This window comes from Atta colombica, unplaced genomic scaffold (genome assembly GCF_001594045.1).
Source record: "Atta colombica isolate Treedump-2 unplaced genomic scaffold, Acol1.0 scaffold92, whole genome shotgun sequence".
Classification (NCBI taxonomy): Eukaryota; Metazoa; Arthropoda; class Insecta; order Hymenoptera; family Formicidae; genus Atta; species Atta colombica.
In genome coordinates, this window is record NW_017259586.1 from 1,699,074 (window position 1) to 1,709,578 (window position 10,505).

The window sequence follows — 10,505 nt, forward strand, 5'->3', positions numbered from 1 at the left end:
TAATCGATTCGAGCCACTTAAATGATTATCATGCCGCATGGTGGATGGCGCATAGATACACAGTGCGTAATCATATATTATTGACGCAATTAATAAAGATACTTTGTCGGCGAGTCACGCGATTCGCTTTAGAGAGGTAATTAAGTCAAACCTCGACCCGTATTGAGAACCGTGCCAGCTGCGGTATGGATCGTAATCCTCAATGATTGACGGCTCCTTCTCGATAATGTCGGTCCGGGTGCAGCTACAGGTCATCGCCGAACACAGGAATATGTTGATAATGAGCATGATGAGGAATAATATTCCAAGTGCCACCGCCAGCCACAGAAGCCACAGCGGGTGCACGCTGCCGTCATCGTGCAATGTTTGTACAACTGCGCATGGAAAGAAACTACTATGTAATTTTCGTATCGTGATATTCATGTATTTGTAAGTTTGTGCATTATAATGAAAATATCATCAGTTACAATATTAGTAAACTTCATTCGTGTTTAAATAAGTGAAAAACAAATAAAAATTCCATATATTGAACGAGAGAAAAAAATCTTTTTACAAGTTGATAAAAAAAAACATTTTAACAACTCATATATTTTGTTTTAAAAAATTGATAATTACATCATTTGATAGAGTAACATTTCAGCTTTAAAAATCTGTATTTTTAATTGCAGTACGATTATTTTTAACGGTGTTACGAATAATAAAGTCAGAATTCCTTTTTACTTAATCTGCGAGTAATTCAGGAACAAAAAATTTTAAGAACATTAAAAAAAATGATTTTGTAGGGAAAGCTTCAAGCTTAGATAGTTAAAAATTATAAATTTGCTAAAAAAATGATTTTGTAGGGAAAGCTTCAAGCTTAGATAGTTAAAAATTATAAATTTGCTAAAAATTTTTTTGGACATGCTGTAGACCTACAAGTGAAAAGAAAATTTTTCATTTTTTTTTAGTTCATAATTTTCTATATGTAAAAATGATAAAACTTACATAAATTCAAATATAGTAACCATTCAAAAGTAATTAGATTACAAGCTTTAAAACCCTTTTTCTAAATTTAAATTTTAATCATTTTTAACGAAGATATTGATGGAGAAAAGTCTTTTTATCAACTTATAAAGAGACTTTTTCCTTTAATATAAATAGCACGCATAAATGTGTGTATGAATAAAACAATTTTTCAATAATAAATTCCAATTTTTGATAATGTTTTCAACTCTAATCTGTTTTAGTAATTTTAAAACAATTATTAATAACAACTCTTATTTTTCTCATTAAAAAAATGCATTTATTTGTAATGAGATTTAGTAAAATAAAAAAATATTCAATTAATTTTTCTAATAAATTTTTCAATAAATTTTTAAATAATATAATTTTACCGACATAAGTTAACGAGGACATCATTGACCGGATGTAAAAATTATAGTATAAGAGTGTAAGATGAACTAACGAAAAAAGTACAAAGTGTGATATGCGAAATAAGACACTTATGCCAGCTTGAGTATACATTATAATTTGATGACAGCTTCTGAGCAAGTTGCGTGTCGAAATGATTCAAATGCAGGTCAGGATAACGAAGAGAGATGACAGGCAACCATTTTATGACGCGCAGGAAGAAGACATAAATGGGATATATATGCAAAAGAAACAATAAGAGGACAAAGAAAGAAGAAGATCATGCACGCATTTCTGACATGGCTACATACTTTTCATGTCACGACGGCTTATCAAAACCAACTGCAGAGGAAAGCGGATGCTACAAGAATTTCAGCGGTAGTTATTCTAATCATTTTCATCGATTTCTTTATCAAATCATTATCTCTGCTTATAGAAATTAGCTTATAGAAGACTGATTTCCTTTTGAAAAAACGCAGCTTCTCTAAAAAAAGTGATTAAAAATGCACTTTCACTTTGTACTTTCCAAATAATTACGAGTTATTAAGTATGTCTTTATTGACTGCAACATGCTGTAGGATGTATTTTTGTATTGTTGTAATTTATCGCGTATTATTATGTATTATAATTATACATTTTTTATTAAGTAAAGAAATTTCTTTAAAAAATTTCTTAAAAAATACTGTAGAAAATTAAATTCCCATTCCAGGCCGAAAAGAAAAAGTCAGAATTTTATTAATTGGAAAGAATTTTATTAATTGGAAATTGACTCTTCATTTTTCTTTATGAAGGTAGATGATAAATGAGAATATGTTAAGAATAATGATGTCTATTAATAATATAACAGTAACAATAACAGTTAATTCGCTGATAGCGCACTTCTTATTAGCTTACCTCGTTTTTCGCCTGGTTGGAGGACAAAAACGCTCGTTCCAGCAAGTAGCACTCCTTCTTCACTACTAACACTTTGTCCGTTAGTGGAGGAGCCACCCTTTATCAGCTCTTCTTTGTCTCCTTCGCACATAGGGATACCGCAACTTCCTAGACACGTACATTTTAATTGCGTTACATTGCAACAAAAACAATTTCGATCAAGTTCTTGTATATTCGATAAGTAATTATACATCAAGAAAATGGTCCGTGACGTGTCGAGTTTTTATATATTTGCTAATAATTATACATGGAGAACTTGTTATGTTAGTTCGAAAGTGTTAATAATTTATGAAAAATAAGAAAAATGAGAATAACAGACATAAAAAGATTATATATATATTATACTTTTAAAACACTCTGTGTGCAATTTTATGTTCAGTATGACATTGAAACTAAATCAGTATGCTAAATGTTTTATTTTAAAAGGGTCATAACTTTTTACGATTTAAAACATAAAAAGTAATTCCTCATAAAATGAACGAGAATCGCTATCTGCTGTGTGATATCACAACAACGAATCGTAAAAGTTGAATGCTATTTTATAACCCACATTCGTAACTAGATGCTAATGGGAAATCGTTCACCGGATGAGTTTTACCTCTGCACACAGCGATGTCGCATTGGAAATGCACCTCTGAACTGTCGGCAAACCGGAACATGGAAAACAATGTGGCATCCGCTATACCGGTACTTCGGTCATATATGAATTTCGTCATTCGCACTTTCACGGGACAGCTTTGTAATCAAAACAAGTCACAATTAGTGAATTATTTCCATTGTCAAAGCTACGCTATAAAGCATACTATATAATAGTAAATTGCGCATCTTCCTTTTAATTTATAATTATATCTGGCTAATGAAAATAGAATTAAGATTAATTTAAACTTCTCTCTTAATTGAACGCTTTGTTATCTTCGAAGTTCTAAATCCGCTTCGAATAAAACTTATAAAGAACAGTAACTTGAATTCTCCTTAGACATTATGAAGATCTTAGCAATAGAAGTTTTAATGAAAATAATTTAATAGAACTTTTATTTGTCATATCAACTTGAAAATAAATTATAGATAGTAAATTAATGAAAATTAAAAATTATGATATACTTTTATCAAAAATTTATATCACATAAGTATATAAATACTTTTTTATATTTCGATATAATATAATATTCAAACACCTAATATTTATTTATAGCGTATATAAATGCTTACAAAATTGATAAATATAAAAATTGTTAGTCTAAATTTTATTCATTCAAATTATATAATTTATCTCCAATTTATAATCTTTTTAATAAAAGCATGATCTTTGTGTCATAGAACTCTGTTTAAAAATCTTTCTCTTTATATCTCAATTTCTTAAATAGCGTCTTTAAAAATACAAAAATAAATGCCCAATGATTAATATGTTCGTTTTTTGCATCGTAGAGAAGAGTTCTTTTATCTGCTCGTTCAAAAGTTGATGTAGTAACAATTTTCAAACAGAAGTTTTCCTAGTCGCTTTTATTAGACAGATCGTATATCAAAGTAATAATCATAGGCTTACCCTTTGTCGTCTATAAGCTGCACACTGGAATTGAGCTTATTGAATGCGAAACAGTTCTTGACTCGAATCCCGTACGTTCCTGCAAATTGAATGTTCAACGAAACAGTGTTTCAGGCAGCAAGCTTTCACGAAGAAACCGCGGCTAACGGATTTATCTGTATTATCTGAACGTAAAAGCAAATGACGGAATTGGATATAAGATACGAACCGTCTGGGCGTGAAATCTCAGCACGCAGAGTATAGTTGTGACCGTATATAGCTTCCTGTACTCTTACACCTTCATCCAAAAGGCGCAGGGAAACCAGCGAAGTTTCATTTCTACACAAAAAGCGTTGTTTGTGAGCACGAGTTCTTTTTTTTATGTCTCGAAGCGTATTTTATTATTAGAAACGTGACATAAGCTTAATCGAAGTTGCAATCAAAGCGAATGGATAAAAGTACAAAAAAGTTATGTCAACAAGTTGATACATCTGGCGATATGCATATGATAAGAAAATCAACGAGTCGTGCAGAGTCATGTGTATCGACTTTCAAAGTGCCTTGACTCAAGAAAATTTATTCAGAAGGTATATTCTGACAAAGAAGCTACTTGTCATTTGTGGGATATCTCATTTGACAATGGACGCATACCAATTGTCAGCCGCATTTTTTCGCTACAGAATAAGAAAACTTGCGGTAAACCGTAGCGTCGCGAGCATTTTAATTACTGATTCATCGCTTTATTTGTCTAATTTCTTGGATGCCCAATTAAATTTCATCATCTCCGAGACAGCCTCTTCTTCGACCAATATATAATTAAATGACAATATTTTAATGGATAAAATCATCTTTTAACTCTTTTTTAACTCTAAAGAAATGATGTTTATTAGATATTTGTTGAATACTTATTATAGCTACATTGATATTCACATTTTGAGACATTTCGCAATATACTACCTTCGTGCTAAATATCAAATTTCATTTAATTTGATTCAGACTTTTAATTATTATTCATTACATTGATATTGCAAGACATTACAAGAGTTTTCAAAAATGCATGGGGGAAAGATTTAAACAGCTGAAAATTATGTAAAATTCGAATATCATTTGATAAATGAATAACCATACGTAAAGTTTCTTTTTAGCACGTTTTGAATGGTTTCTTAATGAATAAAATCAGCTACGAAAATCCATAAAATATAAAGAATTGAGGGCAATATTGATATTTAAAGACAACTACGCATTGTTCCGTTCTTGCCATGATAACTTAAGAATGGAAGCTTTCAGATATCGACTACAAATTTTTTTTAAAGTAAAGATAACAAAATTTTCTGTAAACTCCTTTTGCGTACAAAAATTTATTTTTTTAGGCCCGTTTCAATAATAAATATTTTTGAATTTTTCGACATTTATAATCATCATTTTTATTATTTTTACGTCCTTTTTCAGATTTTAGATTCAATTTGTAGACGAAAATTTCAGAGATCACTAATAAAATGGCACCAAGAAAATTGGAAAATTCCAATTCGTTTACCCGAAATCGTGACAAAAATAGAACAGTGCGCAAATCGCGCAGTCGCTTTTAAACATCAATATTGCTCTCATTTATTCATATTTTATGGACTTTTGTAGCTTATTTTATTCATAAGGAAGCATTCAAGAAAAAGAAAATGCTAAAAAGAAAATTTATGTATATTTATTCATTTGTCCACAAATGGTATTCGAATTTTACATAATTTTCAGCCATCGAAACCTTTCCCCATCCCCCTTAAAACTTGTGGTATTCGATATTGTGTAAAGTACCGACAATCTAAATTGATCACTCTTAAGTTGAAGTATCTGTATGTACAATCAATATATCGCGAAGACGGAAATATATAGCTGAGTGGTAGCAAACATCAACGATTGATTAGAAAACACGGAACCGCTAATGACCGATTAAAAGCCTCGCAAATACATAGTATTTCCCGTTTAGATAGCGCTACTCACGCGTGTCAAGCAATCACTGATGCGAGATATTTCTATTTCTCTACGTTTAAAAAACTCAACGTACACAGTTATTTTATGATAGTTTATGGAGAGAGTTCATAAATAAAATAAACCCGCAGCATCAGCTTGTTCTGAAAACTAATGATCTTACTTTTAGTGAATGCAAAAAGTGTATGTATTCGTATAGGAAAAAGCTTTATCAAGAAAGTCTTATTTGTAGAAAATAAACATTAATTAGCAACTTTATACAATGAATACCTTCTGAAGCTTTGCGTATTCCTGATCTTAGAAGTTAATAAATTTCTAGATATGAATACTTTTGTAAGTAATAATACAAATTTTCATTTTCGCTTAATCTTAAAATAATATTTTAAGTATAACAGTTTTGAGAAATACATAATTTACTTTTTATATTCTGTTAATAAATTCCTCTATCAAATATTATTTATATCTTATATGGTATTTATTTTATAATTAATCTTCAACTTACTTGGCATTTTTGAAACCCGCTTTTCCGCACGTAATGACATAAAACTTGTCATCCGCTAATTCCAGCGTTTTGTGTATCCTAACAGCGATAGGAACGGAACGTTCTTCTGTGTGCTGTAATATATATTGCCATAAATATAATATAATTATAAATATAAAATAAGACATTTCAGCAAAAAGTAATTCAGCAAAAAATCCATTTATTCGTCAAAAATTTTTCATTATTAAAATATTTATTTTGACTTCTGCAATTAGTAAATTTATGAGAACATTATGTATATACATGAAAATGACGTGTGAAAAGATTTAAGTCTCCGGCCATAGAATATTACACTTGCAGAACAAATACCCAGGCGGAAAGAGAGGGATTCAAATGCAAATCATAATCTCCATATATGATGAATTCTCACGTTATTCTCGAGGCGTCTTCAGTGGCCGAATATGTAAATCAGCATACCAGAAACCTTTTCAAAATAATTAATTTTCTGGAAACTCCTCATGTAAATAGACACGAGTACTAATTTCTCCATATCTCTCCATGAAACGTGTAAAACGTAAGTACATCTTGTGCGGTGGAATATTCTTTTTTTTTTATGCGAGTAGCAAGCTGTTCGCGTTGAAAGAGTTGATTTCTCGAAATTAATACTTAAGTCTCGTAGTACACGTACTATTGTATACAATTGTCAATCAGATTAACAATTTGCCAATCATATTAGGTGTACAACTTTGCTTCCGCCGTTTTCCTATAGATGGCTTTAGCGGTAAGTGGTGGTCGAAATAAATAGATCATAGACGTCATACAATAAACTTGGGCATCTGTCAACATAACCCCATAGAAACATTAGTCGATTTGTGTCTGCATCATAAAGTTATTCTCGATTGAAAATGTCAGTTTACGAGCCAAATTCTCGTCATTTGCGGGAGGTTTTAATTTTTTGCTTCAATATGAGGAAATCTGCAGCTGAGGCTCATCGAATGCTCTCAAATACTTATGATGAGGCCGCTATTAGTGAAAGAACGTGTCGTGAGTGGTTTCAACGCTTCTAGAACGGTGATTTTGACGTCCAAGGTCATGCTCTGTATTTGGTGGGACCAGCTCGGCGTAGTGTATTATGAACTGTTAAAACCGACTGAAACAATCACACGATCGGTATCGAACGCAATTGATGCGTTTGAGCCGAGCATTGAAAGACAAACGACCGCAATACAACGAGAGACACGATAAAGTGATTTTGCAGCATGACAATGCTCGACCCCATGTTGCGAAAGTGGTCAAGACATACTTGGAAACGTTGAAATGGGAAGTCCTACCCCACCCGCCGTATTCTCCAGACGTTGCTCCCTCTGACTATCACTTGTTTCGATCAATGGCACATGGCCTGGCTGATCAGCACTTCCGGTTTTATGAAGAAATAAAAAATTGAATCGATTCGTGGATAGCCTCAAAAGATGACCAGTTTTTTCGACGCGGGATTCGTACGCTACCCGAAAGATGGGAGAAAGTAGTGGCCAGCGGTGGACAATACTTCGAATCACAAATGTATAACCAGTTTTTTACAATAAAGCCTCGAATTTCGAAAAAAAAATGGCGGAAGCAAAGTTGTACACCTAATAGAAATAAACAACAGCTAATTCCATAATTCCATCGCCCTTGGCGTACGATTTCCATAATCATAGCGGACTCACGTTGTTCACCAGAACTCCGCAGTACTCGGGACTGTCTTGCGACGCAAAAAGATTAATGCCCAGAGTGGCGTGCGTGGTGCCGTTGCCTGATACCATGCACTGCGGGGTCCGATGGTCTCGTGCATGGACTGCGCCTACGAAACTCTGATTGAGATTGACACGAATTGTCATATAGCCGCCCTTGCACGTCGCCGTCACCGTCGGCTGAAATTCCGTGTCCAATAATTGTCCGGCGATCTGCAATCAGAACGAGAATGAGATTTAGACATTCGAACGAGCGGAGCCAATTATCGCATTCTAGAACAAGTGCGCTTCTTGACACGACTGTAGAATCTCCTCCTGTTAATGATTCGCGCCTGAGGAATCATCGCCTTCGTAAATATTTAAATCAGGGTCAGTATTGCGCTAACAGCATCGCCTACTAACTCCGGCTGACAACTGCCGATACTATTCCGAATATCATAACTATAATATCGATTGAGAAAAACGATCTCGGGTTGACAGCTAACCAGGTCTTAATGTGTCAACTTAAATGTAAAAAAAAATATATACATAATACTAATAATCTTGGATAGCCGTACATTCTCCAGTACGAAGGTAAAACCTGTCAGAATTCGCCTGTCATTTTTACTGCCGCGAAATACCATTTGTAGCGAAACGTTTAATCAAGTTCTTTTTTTTGTGAAAACCACAAAAATTCCCCTTTACTTTGAATTATATCGGCCGTGAAACGAGACGTATCTGCATTCTTTGTAACACTGTTTGCCAGGTTGTTCTCGCATGATAGCAGACTGTATAAGACTCGAAGCGGTCTCCACCCCCGTTACTATCCCGCTAAGGAGCACTCGACGAACGCAGACCAATGATATTTCCTCGGGCCGGATCGCCGACTTAATGTACGAGTAAACTTGGACCGGTCTGGGCGGTAGCTATCGGCCCACGCTAACTTTCAATTTCAACTTTCATGCGGCTGGTCCGTTTTGTAACGCGGATAACGCACGTTCGTATCGTCAGAAACGCGTGATGAGAAACGTGGATCCGTGACACAATCTTGATATTAATCTCGAATTGATATACATCATCGAGTGAATGTAAATATAACTGTTACAGCGTAATGAAAGTAACGACACTGCATTAATTTCACGATTAATTTTTGTATTTGTATATTAAAAGTTATATTACACATGTCAAAAGTAGAAATGCTAAACTAAAAAATAATTTTCTTGTAACAAAATATCGATAAAAGTATTCTAGGTTGAAAGTTAAATTAAAAATTTTTAATTTAAATTGAAATTTCACAATAAAAATGCACACATGTAATAAAATTTTATTATTATTAAATTATTATTAATCCTCTATCGATTATATGGAATTTTATACTTTTTATGTTGAATTCAGTACAGATTTTTATTATATTATTCCAGATTGTATAAAAATGAAAAGAAATTGTTGTATAGTAAAAAGCATTTTGTATTTTTGTTAGAAACAGTGCACTCAAGTTCTTGTTAAAATTTGTGTTGAATTCTTAACATATTCAAATGTTAATTTAACATAATATGATTACGATATTTAAATTTCTTATAAACTGATTTTTAACATTTTTTAATTTATTTGTTCAACATGTTAAAATTACATATTTCATGAATAAGTGAATAAATAATATAAAATATGTTTTAAAACATAAATTTTAAGATGAATGAATAAAATATGTGTTAAGTTAATATATTACAAATGTTAATTTTACTAAAAAAATATATTTCCACAGTTTGCTTATAAAGTGTATTATATATTTTGTATTATTTTTCTTTTATATAACATTTATGTTATTTTCTAATATATGAACTTGCGTTAAATTAACACAAAAAAATTTAAGTTTGGGATACGTAAAGTGTAAAAGTTAAATATAAAACAAATTTTCGAATAATATACTCGTGAAAACTTTAAGAACAAATTTTTGCTATCATAGAAGTTGGATCATATTTTACTTTTTTTTTACAGATTTAATATCTATCAGAAAGTGAAAATATCAATTGTACTTTCGAAGTCCAACTTGATTGAAGCGGACAAAAAGTTAAATATTCAGATTTTCATAAAAAATGTTCGAAAAAAATTGTCAAATATTAAAAATGTTAAAACTATCCAACTGTAATCTTTTGTGGAAATTAGCATTAATTTATCTTCCATGCATTAAGAGCATAGCACAATTCTATCATCTCTAGCAACATCGCCCGGGACTCGAGAGGTAAGACAAAGATCCGCATGTAAGCGTTCGGCAAGGACACGACGAGTCCTAAATGCTCCGACGTTATTCGAGGAAGAGGCTCTCGCAACAATCGTTAGTCTTTCGTTCGCGAGTGAACTGCTCGCCGAAGAAGAAAGGCGGCTTAGCGGTCCTCGATTAGTGGCGGATGCTTTGCCTACGTGTGCGATGACAGGTATACGATAGCGAACGGAGAGAATCGTGGTCGCCGTTGGGCAAGACCTTGCGAGCCATATC

At 32.6% G+C, this 10,505-nt stretch overlaps 1 protein-coding gene across 2 annotated transcripts in view; it reads right to left on the reverse strand.

Annotated features, from left to right (window-relative positions):
• LOC108693559 overlaps window positions 1-10,505 on the reverse strand; it is a 36,638-nt gene that overhangs the window by 830 nt on the left and 25,303 nt on the right. The window contains exons 2-8 of one of the 2 annotated variants that reach the window (XM_018202564.1): window positions 8,009-8,245; window positions 6,324-6,436; window positions 4,074-4,183; window positions 3,866-3,944; window positions 2,921-3,057; window positions 2,284-2,430; window positions 158-374 (exon numbers count right to left, since the gene is read on the reverse strand). In XM_018202564.1, coding sequence (XP_018058053.1) covers window positions 158-374; window positions 2,284-2,430; window positions 2,921-3,057; window positions 3,866-3,944; window positions 4,074-4,183; window positions 6,324-6,436; window positions 8,009-8,245 — 1,040 coding nt within the window. Of the gene's footprint in view, window positions 1-151; window positions 375-2,283; window positions 2,431-2,920; window positions 3,058-3,865; window positions 3,945-4,073; window positions 4,184-6,323; window positions 6,437-8,008; window positions 8,246-10,505 lie in introns of both variants that reach the window. The other variant, XM_018202563.1, reaches the window with a different exon arrangement.